Below are 23827 nucleotides of genomic sequence, written 5' to 3'. Positions count from 1 at the left end.
AGCATCACACTTTATTTTAAGATGTAGTTTTGTCCATCATTTGCCATAATTTCAAACTGACAATCAAGCATGACAGGATAAAGTTTGAAGCAGGAAAATCACAAATGTGAAGTGAAATTGTGGAGATAAATACAAGTTTCCTTGAAATGGTGGAGGATGACTACAGAAAAAATAGTCTGTGAACCTTTGAGCCACATTTTTGCATAGACAGGGCAAATATTGACTTGGACTTGGTAATATTTTGTTGATTAAAAAATCGGGATATAAAATAATTATTCACATTTTATCCTACAATTTCTGCACAGCTCATTTTAATTAATAAGAATTGGAGAATTAGGTATCTTGTCTATCAACTAATTAACCAATGGTATCATTGTTTTTTCTCTCTCAGAAAGCCATTGTTTTACCTTTTTCCAGTAATGGTCAGGAGAAATCTTTTATCTTTTCTTCACTTGGCCTGTAGCCATGTACCTAAAGACTGTCTGCATCAGCTCATTTCACAGTTGAGAGAAAACCTGGACACTGATCTCTGGATTCAGAAATTAATTGACACCTTGGAGCAGGACTTAGAAAGTGGATCGTGTTATTTGAAGTCAAATTCACCTTCAAACAAATTTCAGGATCAATTAACAAATATCTGTCAGAAATTGAATGGAAATTCTGAATATTCCTCGGATGTTGAGAAAAGGTTGGGATGGTACTGCAATCAACAAAATGATAAATCATCTGAAGGTGCAGAAGTCAGTCTAACGTTACCACAGAATTGTAAAAAACGGAAAAATGCTGTGAAAGATGCATCTCTTTTGAAAAATGATGAGCAAAATAGAGCAAAGAGAATAAAGCTAGCAGAGGATGTTGTATGTTTAGAACCCATTATTGTCCATGAGAACCAGGATGCAACTGCAAACTTGGAAAATGTGAAGCTTATCCATATGCAGAATAAGATGGGCATTGTTGAAGAGGAACAGAAAGTTTTGAAAGCAGAGAAAAATGTTGAGCTACCTGAACATGTCAAGGTATGAATAAAATGTATGTAAATATGCAGTAAAATCCGTGTTATCTGGTTTTCAACTAACCAGCAAAAAAATCAAGAAAAATAAATAGGTAAAAAATACAAAAGTTTAAAATTGATGCCCCTAGCCATTCGTTTGCCAATCAGGTAGCATGCAATCTCAGGCAAACAGAAATTTCACTTATCCAGCATTTACCTATCCCCATAGGTGCTGGATACCGGGAGTTTTAGTGTGCATATAAACAGTGGATGTTTGACTGAAACTGTTAGTCCAGAGTTTGCTGATGGAAGTTCCTTGTCCTTGTTCATTCCAGAAAGGCTGGATTTGTTAGGCACAAGATTACAGAAGTGGAGCATACTCAATGATTTCAAACCATAATTTCCCAGCAAACATGGAGCTTGCAGGTTTGGATAAGTATGTTGCAGTTACTGGCATTTTTGTGGGTTATAACTCACTACTTGCTGTGAAATTTTAGACACTTCACTGAGATTCAACCATTTGGGTTTTGGTTATAACTTGAGTGACTGACTTTATTCATTAGTATATGTTTAATTATTCCAGTATTAATAAAAATGTTTTGTTGAATACTTGTAATACCTTTTGGAAGTGTAGAAGAGTGTGAAGAGTTTCCCTTGTAAACTCAAGTTATTCCTATAGTACAATAATGAGAAGGAACATTAGAAGATTTAGTTGTGGAAAGATGATAAGTCAACAAGTAAAACAGCTCTGGCTGAGATCCTTTCTCCTTGACCAATTTTTTGGTGTTGCTTTGGTACAAAATGAGAAAATGATAGTTCTCTACACTTCATGCTCCTTTTAGTCCTATCCCAGTATCTCCATTTAACTTCAGGAAACTTTTCCTTGTGGTATTTTCCCCACAAACAAGATCCTTATTTGAGCTGACATTGACATTCTGAGTTTTTTTTAAAAAGGAAAGAAAAATTAGGGCAAAGGTAGCTGTGAATGTGAAAAAGCAAGTTTCTATAGATACTTAAAAATGTTTGCTCCTATATAAACTGATGCTGGGAAATTAATACTGGAATTAAAGAGACAGTTTGGACTAGTGTTTACTATCAAGGGTATAAATTAATCCGAATTTCAGAAGAAAGAACTTGGGAAAATTACAATCACCAGGGTAACAGGTGCTGAGCAATATTGAGTGCAGGCTGACAAGTCCTTAGGTTCTTGGAAAATTTATCAAAGGGCATTAAAAGAAGTGACTGGTGAGATCATTGTTGCGTTGGTTATAATTTTTCAAAAGTTCCTCTTGGTTGGAGTTTAGGTAGGATTACAACAAAACTGTGATCTACTTGTAATTGAATGTCAGTTCAGATTTGATGAGCAGAGAGACCTACTCCTAATACAAGTGTTTGTATGTTCAATGTATTAACAGAGGAAAATAAGTCTGGTTGGAATCTTTTGATCAGTACTTAAGCCATAGTTATTTATAATTTGTATCTATCACTTGATTGAAGATCCAGAGATGGCTGGATCACTCAGTGGTAAAAGATCAAAGAAGCTACAAAGACTACCTTACTTAAAAGGAATGGTACCATCAAAATGTTTAATGGGAAGATGCTTTTGCAGTATTAGAATACATCATCACGGTAGAAATGAGAAGAAATGTCTATGTTCCAGAAGCTGTGAATCAAGGAATTCTCAGAGGGTTGTGGATGTTCATTGGCTGAGTGTGTGCAAGGTAGAAAAAAATCTTCAGTATTGGGGCACTTTATGGAAAGCTCTGTAGTGTGTGAATACATAATTGAGATACTACATACTGCCAAGGATTGCTTTTGTGAATATAGTAAAAGCCCAAAAATCCAAATGTCAGAAATTCAGATCACCCAAGAATCTGAACTTCTCAAACTGTCGCCTGAAATCTTGAGAATCACTTAAAGATTCTTACTTTGCACTTTTTTGATTCTCTCTGTATTGCATAGTCAGTTTGTTTATATTTCTTTATTTGTTTACATGTGTACATTGTGTAGTTTTTTTTTGCACTACAAGTAAGTGATAATTCTGCCTCACCCACAGGAAAAAGAATCTCGGTTGTATATGATGTCATGTATGTACACTGACGATAAATCTGAGATAGCTTGAAGTTGTTGGGGAAATTGTAATTAAATTTAAATCTAATTGCTCACTGTAAACTGGTCCCTAGATCCCCGTCAGCAGGTAGCGCTGACATTCCAACAAACTGAAATAAAAGTTACATACGCTTTCTAGTTTTGGCACTCCCAAGTGCTCTTGACCTGTTACGACAAACACACCTAAAACTGCCAAAATCATTCTATTGTTGGACTTGGAAGATTCTCTGGTTATACTTGTACTGCAAAAACATTTAAATGTTTGTACATTTATAGGAAACATCATATGCAGACCAGGAAATGATAAAACCTGACATGATGATTGGTATAATTCCCAGCAGCAGGAAACAGCAAACTGAGGTGTGGGGGGGGGGAGACAGAGTAGGAAACAAGGCCATAAAACCAGCTTTAAGAACCTTATTCAAAGAAATTGGAGAGCTTTGGATGGGTGATTTGATTAAGCAAATCGTGCCAATTTGATATCAGCATGTAATTCTTCTACATTTTAAACCTGTTGATCTTTTTTTAAAACAGGCTTCAATATCCACACTAAGAGATATATTTGAAGCAGACGCCGATGTAAGTTTTATACACAAATTTAAAGCTGCTTTTGATACAAGAATTATTATTCATGCTCATCTGCCAAATTGGTATTTGCCAAAAAATAACTTTTGGTTATTTGTTAATCATACCTCATTACTCGTATACTGTGGCTGCCAAGGAGCAACAATTTATAAGTGCAAGTTATGATTTTTTGACTAATTGCATGTTCCCTGCAGTGTTACAGTTATTTTTAATGAGGACTGTGGCCCGTGGTTTGATGAGTTTCCACAGTGACAACCTGATGAACTTTGAGCTCTGATGTCAAGTTCAGATCAGATCTAGTGGTTTCTGTATTTTCTCATGGTAGATCAAATTTAGAAGACTTTGTTACTGAATCAGGAATTATGTTTATTCTGGATGATGGTTCCATTCTTTTCTTTCTTCCAAGCTATTTCATTGTTGCATCCTATAATGGCTTGCACATGTCCACAAAAAATCAACTAGGTGGTTCTTCATAGATCTCTGATTGGAGTAGTCCAAGGTTAGTGCTCCCTCTTGGGCAATGCATTTCCAGAATTATAGTCATGTGACCATGGCCTGTTGAGCTTAGCCTCATATTTGGGAAGCCTAGCAATATGTCTAGTAGTAACCTGATATTAGACATAAAATTAATCATGCGAGATACAAGTTGTAATTAGGTGTTGGTTGTATAGGATGCCTTATTCCAACAGACAATTCATTATCTGTTTTAACAGTGTAGGGTGCCTTCGTTTATTTTTACTTGTTTCTACAGCATTTTGGATAGCCAGAGGGTTTTTTTTTCTTCCCCAAGGTAGAATGGCTAACACGGAGGCAAAGCTTTAAGATGTTTGGTTGTAAGTGCAGGGAAGATATGTTCTGGCTCATTCTGCTTATTCCTTGAAGAAGGGCTCAGGCCTGAAACATCAGCAATATATCTTTTCTTTTTGGACTCTGAAAAGACTGGCTGAGTTCCTCCAGCATTTTGGTATGTTTTCACTATTAGATGGGTACATGGAACTAGGAAAAATGGAGAGTTATGCAATAGGGAAATTCTAGGCAGTTAGAGTAGGTTATTAGGTTAATAAATTGTGGGCTGAAGGGCTTGTACTTTGCTGTGTATATCTATGTTCTATATGCTGCAGATGGAGTAACTGAATTGTGTTCCCACTGTTACGAGCCAAGAGGACCCATAAATCCAGCAGCAAGATATTCACCAAGACAAATAGTTACTTTTAAAAGGAAACAGAAGTTGCTTTTAATTATCTTTAAACATGAAAACAGGATCAAACTTTAACTTATTACTATTCACTTTTTCTTTGTCTTGACTTCGCGGATGAAGATTTATGGAGGGGGTAAATGTCCACGTCAGCTGCAGGCTTAACTTAACTTAACCCCCTTCTAATTCTAAGTGCATGTGTATATAAGTTCAGAAAAGTTCTTTGATTTACTGTCCAATCTCACTTCTCATTCCTCCAAGTTCACTGGTTGCAGGTAATTCTTATACAGTGCACAGAATTGAACATTTATGAAGTTCATCAGGCTTTGGTGCTTGAAAGGTAAATAGTTACTGCTCAGAAAGGTTCTTGTCAGTTTTCAGAGAGAGATTTGTTGTTCGCTGGTCACCCACAACTGATTCCTTGTAACCAGCCACTGCAGTGTCTTGCCAAAGAAACTTGCCCTCTCAGGGTTCTCCAGATGATTATCTCTTTTTTTTCAGGTCACCTCAGAGTTCCCTTTTGTTTCTCTTGAGACATTAGACAGCCAGTCCTATCCTCTTGCATGAACCACAAGGGCTTTGACCAGGCTGAACTAAACACTCGCAACCTGTCTTACAAATGGGGTTTTCCACAAACTTTCCAGCTTGTCCTGTTCCAGTCCCAGCTGTTGCTGCTGACTGTAAAACTGCAGAACTGAATTCCCCCTCTCTCTGAGAGAAACCCTGTGTGACCCTCTCTGCTTGCAAAACCACATAACCCTTTTAGAACAGCAAGCTGCACTCCTGACAGCCTGCAGCTCCAACAAGCTCTTTCATCTGTTGCCTTTTTGTAAACAACAATCCATTAGTGAAGTCTCTTGGGCACTCTCCAAAGCTTTTGCAAAGGCTGTTGGCCCCAACATGTCTAACATGGGGCAGAGCTCCAGGATTTTAAATAAGATTTGTTTTAAAGTGACCCACACCAAAAAACCTGCCCCGATTTATCTCCCAAAAACATCTATTATCTGTCACACCCACATTAATTGCAGGGCAGCTGAAGGTATACTACATATTTTTTATTTGTTTCTTGTGCCTGAGCTGAATGCATGCAGATTGAACTGTGGATTGTTTCTGTGCACACAGATATCTTTTGTATATAAACTTGATTTTAATTAAAAAATTTTTGGACTCTTTTTAGAAGTTGGAAACACCTGAAGAACTAAATATCCTGAATGAATGTGATCCATGTCAGGTAGGATCAGAGTATTTTTCAAAGTGATCCTTATCAGCTTGCCCATGATATGCAATGCTTTTTTTTTGCCAAGCGTTCTTGGCCTAAGTCTTCACTGTTTTGGGCAACTCTGAGATGTTGCAAATGTCTACCGTCCAGGAAATGCTCCATTGCCAAGGCAGCATTTCCATCGTTTTTGGTCATTTGTGTGAAAGATGGGGATTCATGAAAGACCTGGTATGGAGGTTTGTTGGTGAGTCAGGAGGAAGTAGACAGAAATCTTGGTGAAGGATTTCTTAGATTCTTTGTGCTGAAAAAAAAATCTCCTTTTGCATGGACCCTTCGCAATGCACTCCCCTTATGAAAAACATCTTACCAAAATGAAAATGGGTCAAGATTTAATTTTCCATTGGTATTATTGGAATTATGGTGAATTGGGATTTGACAATATTCTACATAAACTTATTTAAAGGGCTCAGGCATGTCCTAACAATGAGCAAACTACAAAACTCACAGAGATATCATTCAATTTTATGAGCTGTCAAGAACTGGAATCTGCTACTGACTATATTACATCTTTTAAACTACCAACAGAAATATTAAAACTCAATCGCTGTTGCCCAAGTGCAGCCTTTGGCTAGTCTGAACATGTTTCCACAATTCTGTATTTGTTTGACAAGACAAACAAAGACTGTATCCTTTCAGCAACAAATCTGTGAACCTTTTTTGCATATTAGCAATCATCAAGGATCCATACCACCCAGCCGACACTCTGTTGTTGGTGCTACCATCAGGAAAGAGATATAACATCACCAGGTTCAGGAACAGCTGCTCCCCCTCCACCATCAGACTCCTCAACAAAAAACTCAATCAGGGACTCATTTAAGGACTCTGATTTGTGTACTTTGTTGATTTTTTTAAAAATGTTCCTCTCTGTACTGCAGTCAGTTTGTTTACATGTTGTAGTGCCAGTTGATGAAGTAGACAAAGACGATGTGGTCAAACAATATTCATGGCTTTTATTAGCAGAAACTTATGGTCCAATAATGAAAGACAATGGGTGCATAGACAGTTATGCCCAAGGGGAGTGTCTTTAATGGTAGAGATAATGCACAGCCAATGTTAGTACAGCAAAGCGTGCCAGAGGGGAGACAGGCAGCTCAGCAGAGATTCACCACACATGTATACATTGTGTACAGTTTTTTTTTGCATTACCAGTAAGTGGTGATTTTGCCTCGCCTGCAGGAAAAAATCTCAGGGTTGTATATGATGTCATGTATGTACTCTGATAAATCTGAATCTGATATTGATTAAAACACTGTATTTCTTGCAGTTGGAGAAACTCTGTTTATTATTGCAACTGCCTGAACTCTCAGAGCACCAACTTCCCCTGGCCTGCAACAAAATAATCTCCCTATCATCTGACCTCAGTTGCAGCAATGCAATTGTGCTGGCTCAAAACCTCTTCTTAACACGGGTATGCTCATTAGTAATGGTATGATTTCCAGTTCTCTCACTATGTAACTTCTTGCATAATTCAGCTATTGTGTTTCGAATGCAAGCTTAATGGCCCTGAGAAACGCTGGACACCATGGATTTTTTTTTGTGTTAAATAATTTGATTCCATTGGATTGTAGCAGAATACCTATCAATAATTGGGCAGATGTAGATTTTGGGTGAATTCCAAATGAATCACTTCTGAGGAATGATGGAATCCAGCAAACTAATGGCTTCTGAAGATATTTTTTACCTTGCCCACACTGACAGAATTAGGCCGGCAGCATCTGGGACAGGAAAATCTAGTTTTTAATTGATCTGCTCTTGAATTGGTTGGTGGAGAGATGTATATATGCATTAATTTAATTGAAGTGTAGTTCTCCCAAAAGTTCAGTTCGTGAAAACAGAAATACAAAGGTTAGGAGTTTCTGAGAACTAAAAATAGAAAATATGTTGTTACGAGCCCAGAGGACCCCAAAACCCAGCAGCAATAGATATTCAGCAAGACAAATGGTTACTTAAACAAAAGTTGCTTTTAATTATCTTTAAACATGAAAACAAGATCAAACTTTAACTTAACTAACCTAACTTAACCCCCTTCTAATTGTAAGCACTTGTGTATGTAATGTGTGTGTAAATTCAGAAAAGTTCTTTGAATCACAGTCCAATCTCACTTCTCATTCCTCCGAGGTAATTCTTATTCTGTGCACAGATTTTAACATTTATAAAGTTCACCAGGCTTTGGTGTTTGAAAGGTAAATGGTTACCACTCAGGAAGGTTCTTGTCGGTTTTCAGAGAGATTTGTTATATGCTGATGCTCACAACTGATTCTTCTTTACATCAGCCACTTCAGTGTCTTGCTGAAGAAACTTACCCCCTCAGAGTTGTCCAGATGATAACCTCTTTCTTTCAGGTCACCACAGGGTGCCTTTTTGTTTCTCTTATTCCAAGTGAAACATTAGACAGCCAGTCCTATCCTCTTGCATGAACCACAAGGGCTTTGACCAGCACTCGCAACCTGTCTTCCAAATGGGGTTTTCCACAAGCTTGCCAGCTTGTCCTGTTCCAGTCCCAGCTGCTGCTGCTGACTGTAAAACTGCAGAACTAAATTCCCCCTCTCTCTGAGAGAAACCTTGTGTGACCCTCTCTGCTTGCAAAACCACATAACCCTCTTAGAACAGCAAGCTGCACTCCTGAGAGCCTGCAGCTCCAACCAGCTCTTTCATCTGTTGCCTTTTTGTAAACAACAATCCATTAGTGAAGTCTCTTGGGCACTCTCCAAAGCTTTTGCAAAGGCTGTTGGCCCTGACATGTCTAGCATGGGGCAGAGCTCCAGGATTTTAAATCAGATCTGTTTTAAAGTGTTTGTAGGTGACCTACACTTAAAAAAAAATTGCCCCAATTTATCTCCCAAAAGCCATATCTATATACTGTCACAATGTAAGAATTCAGCATGTCAGGCAGGATGTGTAAAAGGAAATAAAGTGTTAACATTTCAGCTCAATGACCTTTGAATAAAACAAAAAAATGAGACATGACTAATGTTAAGCAATTACAATGGTCAGGAAATAGAAGAGGAGGAAAGGACACCTGTGATGGGATGGGAGGCAAGAAAGATTAAAATTGTGGTGCAAGGAAAAGGGCATGGTAATGGGACGTAAATAATTAAAACATGGGTATGGAGGAGTTATAAATAAGTAAAAAGATTAATTACTGACATTTGCTGTCTGATAAAATGGAATCTCTGAGCAGTGGTTATTTTCTGAAATTGTTGAACCCAATAAATGTTGACAGCTCGCTGCATTTTGAGGCTCTGTGCCATGAATTTCTGTTGATTATTATTGCAAAAGAAAGAGTTATTGAGCTGCCTTTTTGTTGGCGATGTGGAGCAATCGTTGCTACAAGCCTACACAGGCAGGGTCCTCAACTCTTCCACCACTACAATTGACAAATACATTGCTGCCCTTCTGCACCCATGATGAGCTTGTCTACTTTGTCCACTTTGCTGCTAACTTACACTCCGAATCTTTTCCTTTCTCTCAATTCCTCTGTCTCAGTTGCATCTGCACCTAGGATGAGGTCTTGCATTCCAGAACATCTGAGGAGACCTCCTTCTTCAAAAATCGTGCCTTCCCCTCAACTGCCATGAATTCAGCCCTTATCCACATCTCCTCTTTCCCACATATATACCCTGGTCCCCCCCTCCCCTGAGGCACAACAAGGACTGTATTCCCCTTGTCCTCACCTGCCACCCCAACAGCTTCCACATTTGCAATTTCTGTCACCTATGTCATGATTCCACTGCTATACAATCTCTTTCCTCCTTCCCTCCCCCCCCCCCCACCTCTCCATTTACCACAGGAACTCATCCCTTACCACTAATCGTCCCCTCGGTATCTACCCCTGTGACAAGATATATTACACTTGCAATCACACCTCCTCCCTTACCACCATTTGGGACCCCAAACAATCCTTCTAAATGAAGCAACACTTCATTTTGTTGTCTATGGCATCCATTGCTCCCAGAAGTGAAAACTGTCTGCAAGGTTGGTGTAAGTGGGGAGTGATGGAATAAGAATTTAGTTGTTGTAAGAAATTTTTCCTCCCAATTGGAAACCTTGAAGACTAAAGCAGGATTAGGGTATCCTCTTGTGCCTGGAGATGAAATTAGCATGAAGGCTCCTTTTGCTGTGGAGTGTTGCTCCTACTCTTTTGGAATAATGACTAATATCACTTCAAACACATTATATCCAGGTGCTTTACACATTCAGGACAAACTAAAGGATGCAAGGCTAATCAATGCAACTTTATGCACAAATGCACTCACAATACCTAACCTAGGTCCAACTATCTGTCCTAGTCTCCATCAATGGCTGTCCACTTGGGGCTGGTCAGAGGCATCATCTCAGGAGTCCAAGGTTCTCTGCTCTTGAAGGCCAGTTTCCTGCCTCGGGTGGTGACGGCACTGTTAGAGCCTTGAAAGTAGACTGCCCCTAGTTCTCATAAGCTTCAGTACTGAGAATCAAGAATTAGAGGGAACAGCCTCAGAATGAATGGATGTCCCTTTGGAAGAGAGATGAATAGGAATTTCTTCAAACAGAGGGTGGTGAATCTTTGAAATTTGTTGCCACTGATGGATGTGGAGGCCAAGTTAATTGGTATATTTAAAGCAGAGGTTGATAGATTCTTGATTAGTAAGGGCGTCAAAAGTTATGGGGAGAAGATGGGAAAAATGGGGTTGAGAAGAGAAATACATCTGCCATGATTTGATGGTGGAGCAGACTTGATGTGCCGAATGGCCTCATTCCTCTCCTACACCCTATAGTCTTCTCGCTCTCTCGAGCTTGCTGATGTGAGCTAGCTTGCAGCTATATTTCGTTAGGAGTTTGAGGAGATTTGGTATGTCACCAAAGACTTGCAAATTTCTACATGTGTATCGTGGAGAGCATTCTGACTGGTTGTATCACTGGTTGGTATGGAGGTGCCAATGCACAGGACTCGGCCAGCGACACAATGAGCATTAGTCCACTCTAGTATGTCTCAATAAAGCAGCCTCCATCATCAAGGACTCTCACCACCCAGGCCATGCCCTTTTTTCAGTGTTACCATCAGAAAGGCGGTACAGGAGCCTGAAGAGACACACCACATTACAAAACAACTTCTTTCCCTCCACTGTCAGATTTCTGAAAGGACAATGAACCTATCAGAATTTATTGTGAACAAGTCACAAAATTTGTTGTTTTGCAACAGTATCTTAGTGCAAACATTCATATAAACCACCTTACAACAGTTTAAAAAATAGTGCTTGAAAAGTAAGGCAATGTCTGGTTCATGATTATTCAGGAATCTGATGCTGCTGAGTGCTCTTCTTTAGGCTCCTGTACCTTTTTCCTGATGGTTGCAGAGTGAAGAAGGCCTGGGTGGTGGAGGTCCTCAAGGACAGAAGGTGCTTTTTAAGAATCTGCCTCTTGTAAATGACCTTGAGCATTCCATCTGGTGCCTGCGATGTTGCAGGCTGAGCTAACAACCCGGAATTTTTTCTTGTCCTGAGCATTGGCACCATCATATCAGACAGTGATGCAACCAGCCAGAATGCTCTCCATGGGACACCTGTAGAAGTTTTTGAGAGTCTTCGGTGACATACCGAATCTCCTCATGCACCTCACAACGTGTAGCTACTGGCGAGCCTTCATGATTGCATTGATATGGAGGCTTCAGGACAGATCCTCGGAGATGTTGACACCCAGGAATTTGAAGTTCTTGACCCTCTCCACTACTGAGCCCTCGATGAGGACTGGGTCACGTTCCACTGACTTCCTCCTGAAGTCCACAATCATCTCCTTTGTTTTTCTGACTTTGAGTACGTTTGTTGGTGTGACACCACTTAATGAGCTGATCTATCTCCCTCCTGCATACTTCCTCATTTCTATGATTCTACTGACAAATGAGGTATCATTGGCAAATTTGTAGATACCATTGGAATTGTGTCTGACCAGTCATGGGTATATATGAGTAGAGCAGTGAACTAAGCACATATCCTTGAGATGTGCCAGTGTTGATAAACTGTGAGGCACCAAGATGCACAGTTGGAGGCGATATCAGCCCACTGTCAGTGGTCAACGTGGCAGGCACCAAGAGATTTCTTTAGGCAGTCCTTGTACCTCTTCTTTGGTGCACTTCTGTCACGGTGGCCAGAGGAGAGCTCGCCATAGAACACGATCTTGGGAAGGCGATGGTCCTCCATTCTGGAGATGTGACCCACCCAGCGCAGTTACTACTGCCGCTAAACAACAAATTCCATGATGCATGTGTATGACATTGAACCTGATTCTGATGGTGAGTTATACTACCAAGGCTTTCCAGAAAGTTCCCTTGATGAGCAGAAGGACCACTGCTATTCATTTCAAAGGCTAAAGAGTTTCAGCAAAAGCTTTGAATGCAAGCTCACAAGTAGGATACGAATAATAAACCAAGGGTCCATCCGGTTTACCTCTGCATTATTTCTCTTTCCCTAGACAAATGTTTGTTTTAAATATTCAATCCCTCATCAAAGTGGTCATCAACACCTATTCTGCCACAGTCTCGCTAACCTGAGCTCCTGCCTACCCCAGCTAATTTTGTGGACTGGAATTTCCACGACTGTCTGGGATATTTTTGGCCAAATGTCTCATGATTCATAGATCTGTTCTAAATGGCCACAGGAATTGCAAGAACCTGCAGAATCTGTAATCCTGAGTAAGCAATAGGGAGCTGGAGGGACACAATGAGTCAGGCAGCATCCGTGTTGTTGTGATCCACACAGGAATTGGTGTTATAGGTAGGCCTAAAAATGATGTTCTGAGAAAACTTAGGAAGCTGGGGACCATAACCGTGAAAAGAGAAACAGTTAACATTTCAGATCTGAAACCCTTCATTAAAACTGGTAAAGAGAGAAAACAAGTTGGTATTAGATAGCAGAGAAGTTAAAGGAGATGGAACAAAGGAAATATCTCTGATGAGGTGAAACTGAATTTATTTATATGGAAAAAACAGTTCTTAACTTTTTAACAAAGTTATCTTGGGGTCTATATTTTCCAATGAATTTGGTTGAAGATATGGGAATGCTCATCAGAGGAACTAGTATGGAGGATCATATCAACAGATCTGACATACTGAGAAACTGAAGGAATGGAATAAAGACAATACAAGAATTGGGATGGGAGGAAGAGTAGATTCCAAAGATAGAGGTGGTGAGGTTGAGGATAGGAGGAACTGTGCTTTAATATTCCTTTAGAACCATTTCTCACAAGAGAAACATAACCTTCAGTGAAGGTAGAGTTCAATAGCTGTGGACTGTGCTTATTCACAGGTACTGTCATTGACAGAGCCAGCATCACGCTTTTTAACAGCTGCCATCACTTTATTCTGCAAGAAATATCCACGTCCTACCTGCAGTGCTCTGGTTGGGCCGCTCCTTCAATCTCCAGACATAGGTAAGGTTGGTCTTTGTGAACCTGTGGTGGATATACTGTCTACTAGTTAGCAATGTTTGATGGTTAATGTAAAAGTTATTTTATCGGTTGTCCCCGCTTCCCTTAACTGAGCACCTGCATTCACCTTTAATTCTTCCCATTGTGAGGATCCTTCTTCACACAAGATGGTGGGTAGATGGAATGAATTGTCTTAAGAGATAGAATCAGGGACAATTGCAATGCCCAGAAGGTTCACAGATATGAGCCAAATGCAGGTAACTGGGACCAACTTCGTTAGCATGGACGGGTTGGCCTGAGAGGCCCTTTTCTATGCTATTGGAACTCTGATTGTTAAGCATTTGACTCTAAATGCCTGACTGCTATGAAGTCTATTGAAGAATAATTGCTGAACTTAGGTAGCCTCCTGTTAATTAAAAGGGTGGGGAATTAGAATTTAGCTTACTTAAGTTATTCCAAAATATTATTCTCAAATACGTTTATCCACTTATTGTTACTCGTGGGCTTGAATTGGGTAATCTAGTGAAACAATTTGGCAAGTCTCTCAGTTATATTTTTGTTTCTAGTCACAAACGTGATGCATACTGAATGACACTTTCATGCCCTGAGGCCCTGCTAGTTCCAACTATTAGAGATGTTTTATGTTTTGACAAACTGAGGGTTAGATTGCTCCGATGAGTGTTTATATCACATTACATCTCTTGAAATAATATTTGCAAGTAACAACTGGAGCAAATTTTTTACCCGTGTGAAATTTTTCTTTCTGTGTGAAGCTGCCTTTTTTAAACACTCAGATGGTTGCATAACTGACATTGAGAGTTTTCATAATGAGCCTTACAGGTTTTCATGCTGTGTAACTCCAGATTTTCTGGTAAATATTGATATCTTCTGATTTAGAGCTATAAATTTGTATATCAAACCATTAAAATAGGCAAAAAAAGCTATTAAGTATTTTTGCAATGTAACAGGAAGTTTATTTCTGTTTTCTTTACAGGAAATGTTCAAGTGGAACTGATATGTAGGATTACAGAAGACTGCCTTGAACCAGACCATTTAGCAATGATATTTAGGTTGATTTATTCTGTTGTTCGTGAAACTATACATTTTATGCATGCATATCTTGTACAAATCTTATTCAAGAAAATATTTTAAAACGTCCACCTATACAGTAAAATGCATTTTCTTTGGTTGACTTATTTTGAAGCAGCTGTTGTTTCTCTTGATTTCTGAATGTTTTTGATTTTGCAATTCTATCCAGGAAATCCCTGCCTCTTAGGAGCTTCATTAAAAATGTGGATTGTTCCTCCAAGACATCTATTGGGTTGTTTAGGAAGGAGCTGCAGGGCCCACCATGCTCTGTGGGTTTTGTGTGACCATTTTAGCTTAGTTAATATTAATAGCACCTTTCACACTGCCAACCTTCCTAGGAAATGGAAAAACTTACCAGGCCTGCCTTTCCCGCTGCACTAGGATTTATCTGGTTAATCGGCAACCCGGCATTTTAAGGGAGGTCCTGCCTCCAGCGGTGACAATGCAAAAGCGGGTTGTGCTTTCACACCGCCAGAAGATAATTAGTGTTAACTCGGCAGGACTCTGACACTTTCCCCCCCACCCCACCGAATGTCAGAGTCTGGTTGAATTTAATTCACCTTGCCAGGTTGGGACGTTTCACTCCGCACGATTCCCAGGAACAGACCCACTAAATTAGCCGGTTAACCCACACGGAATCAGCAGGGGTGGAGGCCAAGTTTTGAGTTTAGTTGGAGGTCTCCATATTAACCACAGAAGTGATGTATTAAAATTAAATTGCCAGTATTAGTCACCTCCATTGATTTTATTTCTCTTTTTTGGTTTTGTGAGGGGGTAAAAAGCTGAAGAGTAACTTGTACAAACAGTTTTAAAACACCACTACAGAAGAAATTCCTATTAGTGTCCTATTGGGAGCTTCAAATCAAATAGGCAAAAGTAAACATGTTCTTATCAATACCTATAGATATTTTAGCATCCATCATATAGATAGCTTTAGTCATTATCATAGTTTTACAACCTTGCTTTATCTATAGACGTTATGCTGCCAAAGAAATATTTGCTCTAAATATTTTACTAAATTGGAAATGCTGCAAATTCATTGGAGTTCAATTGAATTTAATAGTAAATAAAAAAAATTTGTAAAAATCACTTTTGAAGTATAGTGATTTGCATGATAGTGTTTGTGGAAACCATTTTAAAAAAAAATGCACAGCTATGGAGAGAGTGCAGAGATTTACCAGGGTGCTGCCTGGATTAGAGAATGTGTCTCATGAGGCAAGGTTAACAGAGCTAGGGCTTTTTCTCTTTGGAGCGAAGAAGAAGGAGAGGGGATTTAATAGAGGTCTACAAGATGATGAGAGGCACAGATTTGGTGGACAGCAGCACCTTTTTGTCCAGGACAAGAGTAACAAATGACAGAAGACATCTGTAGAAGGTGAGGGTATGAAAGTTTAGGGGAGACATCAGGGATAAGTTTTTTTTTACACACAGAAAGTAGTGGGTGCCTGGAATGCATCGCAAGGGATGGTGATGGAGACTGGTACAATAGGGACATTTAAAATACTCTTTGACAAGCACATAGATGCAGGAAAACTAGAGGGTTAAGGGTGTGAGGCACAGAAGGTTTAGTTTGTAGAGTAGGTTTATAGAGGTTGACACAAAATTGTGGATGAAATGCCTGTATTGTGCTGTAATGTTCTATGTTCTTCACTCTTGAGATGAATGCTTAATATTGTATTTAATGTGTTGAGCGATGATTGTCGAGTTGAAGTGTCAGCAGAATTTTTCTGTGGAAAATGGTGCAGGTATCTATCACATCCACTCAAGACAGAAAAGTGGAATGTAAATTTGATTTGAAAATTGGGATTTCTGATAGTGCAATTATATAGTCTAAGTTTCATTATCTCCTGTTGTGACTTTAATCTTGAAGTTAGAGTCTAAGTACTTGACTACATTGGGCATGATCTTTCTTGCGTTGACTGGTTTTCACAGTAGCAAAGCATCTTTGCTTGAGTTTGCTTGTAAAGGCTGAGGGAATTCCAAACGATATTAACCTGCTGGCACAGAACTATAAAGGCCATAATAAGCAGTGGAAAAGGAGAAATGAAATGCTTAAATAATGGTTGTAATGCCTTATAAATTAGGATTGTATTTCATCTCCCTTGAACATTCTTGCTAATTATTGTGTTATACTTACAGACATGTCCTGACCATAAGATGGAGTGAAGAAATACTTTCTGTGGCCCATATATTGCTTGAGAGAAAGGTAATCAATAAAGTATCTGCAAGTTCAGGGCACCATAAAGCACTCTTATAGTTTCATTTGAGCATATTACTCAGCATCCAAACTAACCACCCTGTCTAAAGATGAATGGTAGCTCTGACTTGAATCAGTTTTTATTTGATGTCATAAATGGTTTGTTATATGAATCTGACTCATAACTAGCATCAAATACTTATTGGCCCGGATGGCAGTGGATATATGCATCTTGATACTAGAGGGCATAGATGAGAGGGGTAAAATTTAAAAGATACTTAAGGGCTCCTTCACTCAGAAGATTGTGGGTAAATGGAATGAGCTGCCTGAGGAAGTGGTAAAAGAAGGGATAATTGTAATATTCAAAAGACATTCAAAGAGGTCCATGGAAAGGAAAGGTTTAGAGCATAAATTCTCAAGGTATGCCCCACTGGTGGGGTGTGGGGTTTAAGTGGGGCATAGGAATATTTTGGGAAAAAAATCAAAAAGTTGGTTTGAAAAAATAAACTCATTGTGTTGGCGTGAAAGGTGTGATTTGACAACATTCAGTACAACACAATTATGGTAACATCCAAGTAAAATCACTTTCTTCTTTTTATTTTCATAACGTGCTTTTGCTCTTCCAACGTTTCTCTTAACTGTTGTTATAATTGGTTAACATTCAGACTGGTCCTTATTATCATCCATTCCAAATTATCTCATTGGTGACAAGAATTCCAAATTATCTCAACAATCGTGTCTCCAACCACACCCCTTTACTTTTTCAGTTCAATAGTGAGTGAGACTATTGTATCTGTATGTATCTTTGTGTACTAGCGTATTGATGGGGGAGTGGGATGCCAAAATCGGGGAGGGGGGGGGGGGGGGTTCGTGGGGGGGGGGGGGGGGGGGGGGAGGGGGGGGGGGGGGGGGGGGGGGGGGGGGGGGGGGGGGGGGGGGGGGGGGGGGGGGGGGGGGGGGGGGGGGGGGGGGGGGGGGGGGGGGGGGGGGGGGGGGGGGGGGGAAGCCCCAGAAAGTAAGCATGGTTTTGACGCACTCTGCAAGTAAAAATGTTAGAAGCTGCGCTAATGCTTTTTTTTCACGTTTTTTTATTTAAGGTCACAAATCTTTCTTGATTCGATCATTTTATTACATTTTTCAATTCTAAGACATAATAAAATATTGATTAATCAGTTTCAGGGAGCTCACGCTATTGTATTTATCTATTTCAGGGAGCTCGCGCTGTTGTATTAATCTGTTTCAGGGAGCTCGCGCTGCTGTATTAATCTGTCTCGGGGAGCTCACGCCATTGTATATTCAAAATGAGTAGACCAAGCAAGAAAAAGGTTTTGTCAATATTCAGTGGAGTTCGGGTTTATGCCTGCTGTACCTGCTGTGTATGATGAACAAGCACCTTTTTGCCTATTATGCTAACAGACTTTGACAAATGAATCAATGAAAGCAGACCGTCTTGAAGCTCATTTGAGGGTAAACCATCCTAACCATGTGACTTCAAAATTGGAATATTTTAAATCACTGAAAAAGTTTGAAAATAGATCAAAAATCACTTCATTATTTGCTGTGCAAACTACAGCCTTGAATTGAACCATTGAAGCGAGATATGAAATTTCCCTGCTGAGAGCAAAACATGGGAAGAATCATGATTGGGAGGAACTGATTAAACTCTCAAAACTTGAAATTAAGTTCTTGCTAACAACAGATGGCAAAGCTTAAGTGAGTTACTTGATGGATATTTTTGAGAATCTAAGTACATTGAACTAAGTAGCAAATATGACGCTTGTTGATGCAAAAACAAAGATATTTGAATTCATGACACTTCTAGAATTATGCCAAGGGAATATTTCTGCAAGAAATTTCAGTCAATTCTTTTAGGTGTGAGGTAACTAATGCTGCTACAAACGTCATTGTTGACCATTTGATAATGTTGGTTACCGACTTGAATGATAGATTTTGTGATTTAAAGACAGTGGATTTTTCCCTCTTGATTAACTCAGCCATTGCTGATGGACTTATCTGAAGTTCCAGTGCAATACCAAGAGGTGTGACCTGAGTTGCAACATGATGAATGTGTGAAAACTTCAAAGTTAAAGGAACCATGATGTGGCTACCTAACAAGTTAGAAAAGAAATACCCAAACTAAACTACTTTAGTAAGAGAACCATTGATACATTTTTCATCGTCTTATTTAGTAGAATGTGGCTTCAATGCTCTTAGTGATTTTCTACAGGCTAAGAGGAACCGACTGGAAATTACAAAACATGGAGATTTACGGTTGAAGCTAACAGAATTAGTCCCTCGAATCAAAAAATTCTGCAGCCAGCGTCAGGGGCAAGGTTCCCACTGAAGTGACAATTGTTGAATGTGTGTTTGAGATAGTTGACAATATTGTAGTAATTTAATATGAAATATGTTTCCAGTGTACTCCCAACCTTAATTGCATTGAAACACTTGCAGTAAATTATTTAATTAAAACTTATTTTGAATATATAACTTTTTTACGATAATGATGGGGCATACTTTTTTTTGAAAAATTAAAGTGGAGCCTAGGGCAAAAAAGGTTGAGAAACCACTGGTTTAGAGGGATATGAAGCAAATGAGACAAACTTGGTTGGCATGGACAGGTTGGGTCAACGGGCCTATTCTATGCTGTAGAAATCTAACTTCCTCAAAACAATAAAGTCATTCATTTTAGAGATCAGTCAAATTTTTTAAGGAGCTAATTTTGTTCAACAGTTCGGAAATAAATATGATAGAATTCCTCATTTAAATAATCCAAATTGCTTTACAAATTTACATTTTTAATGGTAATCGGTCTTAATCAAATGTCAAAGTGCGGCCTTTTATAAATAATACTGATAAATGACTGAGCATCATGTTTTTATGGTGTTAATTGAGATAGGAAATGAGAATTATAACAGTGTTTTTTTTGTGACAGGTAGAGCTAACATCAGAACTATTTGAGCTATTCATTCAAAAGTTAAGCCAGCAAGCTGGGAGATTCAACAACTCGGTAAAATATGCCAAGATGGTCCTAGCAACTCTTACAAAATACCCAACCTATGTGAGTATTTAACTAGACATTGAGGAAAAATGGGTTGAAATCTTAACTCTTCAATGAAGATTCTTGAATATGGAGGGGAGTGCAAGAGGACTTGTGGCTTCCTCCTTGTTTATTTCTTACTTTTCCAGCCTTAGTGTCAGAAGTAGAGCTAAGTGAAAGGGCGATGTCTATAGCCTAAATGTGCATAAACTTTTTGTTATTTTCCAGTAATTAAACATAAATTGCTTTATTTATATCATTTGAACCGCTTTTAAATCTCTGCGCTTATCAGAGATATTTTACAACAATTCAAAGGCAGTTCATAGCAGTGAACTATCAGTATGCTCTGTTATTGGAGCTTTAGCATGCATTGCCAGAGGACTAGTCATGACCTGCAGACTGCTCTGGGAGATGCAGCAACTTGAGATCCAGCTTGATTGAGCTTTTGCTGCAGACCAACAGGAACAGTCTGGCCATCTAAGTGTTGATCCAATAAAATAATCAAAAGCCCAAGGGCATATCTATTATTGAATAATCACAGTGCAGTCCATGGGATACATTCATTGCTATGTGGGGTCCAATTCAAAGGTGAGAAACTCTTGAATTTTATAATGGAATACAATTTTGTTTTATAATTTTAATCTTATTTTTGAGGCAAAAGTTTAAGGCCGAAAATAATGCCGACTCTTCCCCCCCCCCCCCCCCCAAGGAGAACCTTGACATAACTAATTCTGTAAAATTTGGTCTCCTGTGTTTTACATTACTGTACTAACAGTAGTTAAATTAGATTACAGTAGAATCAGATGTTCTTAACATTCGAAAGATGGACACAAGTATTCAGATTGGGTAAGAGCATAATTGATCTTTGGTATGTTTTCTGTAAGAGTGGGAAAATTTAATAAGGACATACTATTAAGTTTTCTATCGACTTTTTAATTCATTTTGCCTATTGCTACACGATGGCTGATTGTAGACTAAGTGCTGCAGGGTAGCTGACTGGAGGGGCAATGGCCAGATTGTCAGTACACCCCTACTTGTGCCCTTCATTTAGCTGCAATATGCCCATTGGCCCTGGCATAGCTTTCCAGTATAATTGACAGCTGTAGCTGAACATCATTGTAGAATATGTTGTACAGCTGTGAATGTGATGGTCATGGTTCCTTGAACTGCCCCCTGCAAGAACCTTGTAATGTTGGATCACAGAGCTTGCCAAGTGACCCAATTCTGACCTTATCCTGGGCACATTGCCATGTAATGCAGCTCAGTGTGTGAGCAAACAGAGCATCATTAAATTTAATCTCCCTACCACATCTCATCCTTTTCTCCCAATTTCTTAGTCTGCCCCATTCTTCTCTCAAGACCGTTCCAAAACATATGACCTCTTATTCAGGAAACTTTTTTTCTGTGGTTGATGGAACTCTGCATATTTCTTTCATTTGTTCACAATCCCAGCTCCCTCAAAAAACAAGAGTGTAGCTACTAAAGCAATACACGCACACCAGGTTAGTCAACACAAGACTGATTTATTCGGACTTTACAAGCTTTTTTATACCGCGTGTCCCGGGCTCCATGGGACAAGGTGGGACATCACTACGAGTTTATTGCCAATCCCGGGGACTGACAGGTTTAAATTAAGCCCTGTGAGTGTCCCGCGCCTTCTGGCAGGAGACTCAGCAGATCAACATGCCGTTCCTCGGCATGTAGCACCGCTCGTGAAGTCCCACCGCATTAACTGCCGCAGTTGTATCCTCGACAACTGTAGATTCAAGCTTCGGCTGAATCTTGCAATCGGGGGTCACCAATTGTAACAGCTACTTCGGTAGAGCTACTAAAGCAATACAGCTGCTACAAGAGTTCCTTTAGTCCTCACTATTAACTTCTGCATGCTGCATCATTTCTGACAGCTGCAATCTTACCCTCCCCAATTTCTACAGGGACCACAACTCCCTGATCTGCTCATCCCTATGACCCCCAGCACTTTACATGGCAACTGCAGGAGGAACTAGACTGGTTCTTACACCGTTCCCTCACCACCAAGCAGTCTACTTGGTGAGGTAAAGATTTACATACATCTCTCCTGGTATCGTCTTCTGCATTCCATTCTCTCACTGTGGCCCCTACATCAGCGAGACCAAGTGCAAGAATATCTTCCCTTTTTTCCCAACCATAGTTTTGACAAAACTGATAGCTGCTTGATTCTCTTTCTTTTTAAAATATCATTATTGAGTTTAATAAAAAAAATACACATTAATCCAATAATTGAGTGAAATGACAGATAATTTGTATTTTTTACTGAAAATTTTAAGTTTTCCATGCATGCAATCATAACCAAATATAAATATCAAATCCATTGCAATGATGATATAAATCCCCACCCCCCCACCAAAAGAAACCCCAAGAAAAAGAAATGAAAGCAAGACATTGAAAAAGAGTAAAGTAAGAAAAGAATAGAAACCTGGTTGGCAGAGGATTCCTCCTCATCACACTGTTAGTCATTTATATCTTTTAATACCTCCAAGGATGTTAATGAGGTTCGAAGCTTAAGGAAAGGGTCTATAAATTAATTCCCTCAATGTGTAAATATGGGCACCAAATTTTCAAATACATCATACTTATTTCTCAGATTATGTGATCTTCTCCAAAGGAATGCAGCTATACATCTCTGCGTTTCCACGCTGCCTACCTAAGTGGGTTTATTTCTCAGATTATGTGATCTTCTCCAAAGGAATGCAGCTATACATCTCTGCGTTTCCACGCTGCCTACCTAAGTGGGTGTCTGATTTCCATGTTACTGCTATACATTTTCTCACTACTGCTAAGGTAATCATTAGAAATTATTTTTGATATTTAGATCATTTCAATTTTGGTCTTATACCTTAATTACCTATTAAAAATAACATTGGTTTTGTGAAAACTTAATTCCAATAACCTGTTCTAAATAAATCGCCAAAATTGAACAAAGGTCTCACTTTGAGCCAGACCAATTAGAATGTAAAAAAAAGTGCCTTCCTCCTGACCCCATGTAAAATACTGATCAGATAAATCTGACTTCAATTTATTTAACTTTTGTGTTGTAAGATATAATTGATGTAAAAAAAAATTATATTGAACTAACCTATATCTAACATTTATAGTGTTTGTCATGCTATCTTGGCAAACCTATCCAATTTATTTCATCAATATTAGAATTTAAATCTGTTGTTTAGATGCATACCCTGTTTAAAAAGTCCCCTTCTGCAATAAATTATACATAGCCAAAATAAATGTCTTTATATACTTACTATATATCAACAATTCTACATCACCACATTTCAGTAACAGCATTATTGAACCCAATTTATCTCTTAAATAAGCCTGTAGTTGATAACAACAAAAAAAAGTATTATTTTATATCCCATACTTACTTTTTAATTGTTCAAATGACATTAAATTTATTCCTTCATAACAATCTTCTTTATACCTAATTCCTTTTGAGACCAAATATTTTAAAATTGATTATCCATTGAAAATGGATTAAGTCGACTTGTATCAAAGGCAGTTTAGGTAGGACAACCCTCCTTGTTCCAATTTTGTCATTTACTTTATTCCAAATATTAATCAAATGTTTCAATAAGGGTGCTTCCCTCTCCCCAGGTAATAATTTAGATTCCTCTGACTTCCTCAGTCCTATTTTATCAATTTCTATTTTGATCCATGCTGTTTTTTCTTCGTCAAAAAAAATTCAAAAATCTCAATTGAGCTGCCTTATAATAATTTTTAAAATTTGGTGATTGCAAACCTCCTAACTCAAATTTCCATGTTAATTTGTCTAAAGAAACTCGACATCTTACCCTTCTAAAGAAAATTTCTAATACATTTATTTCGTTCTTGAAAAAACTTTTGTAGTATCATTATTGGTAATGTTTGAAATATTGTATCATAGGAAATATTTTAACCCTACCCAA

At 38.8% G+C, this 23827-nt stretch overlaps 1 protein-coding gene across 6 annotated transcripts in view; it reads left to right on the top strand.

Moving 5' to 3' along the window:
- fance (FA complementation group E) overlaps positions 1–23827 on the top strand; it is a 32091-nt gene that overhangs the window by 3247 nt on the left and 5017 nt on the right. For all 6 annotated transcript variants that reach the window (XM_069941614.1, XM_069941612.1, XM_069941616.1 and 3 more), the window contains 8 exons: positions 392–1016; positions 3635–3679; positions 6058–6111; positions 7424–7567; positions 13437–13560; positions 14552–14627; positions 16786–16852; positions 19779–19904. In XM_069941614.1, coding sequence (XP_069797715.1) covers positions 392–1016; positions 3635–3679; positions 6058–6111; positions 7424–7567; positions 13437–13560; positions 14552–14627; positions 16786–16852; positions 19779–19904 — 1261 coding nt within the window. The remainder of the gene's footprint in view (positions 1–391; positions 1017–3634; positions 3680–6057; positions 6112–7423; positions 7568–13436; positions 13561–14551; positions 14628–16785; positions 16853–19778; positions 19905–23827) is intronic.

Source organism: Narcine bancroftii, chromosome 5, assembly GCF_036971445.1.
Source record: "Narcine bancroftii isolate sNarBan1 chromosome 5, sNarBan1.hap1, whole genome shotgun sequence".
In the NCBI taxonomy this organism is placed as follows: Eukaryota; Metazoa; Chordata; class Chondrichthyes; order Torpediniformes; family Narcinidae; genus Narcine; species Narcine bancroftii.
This window is presented reverse-complemented; position numbering and strand designations above follow the sequence as displayed.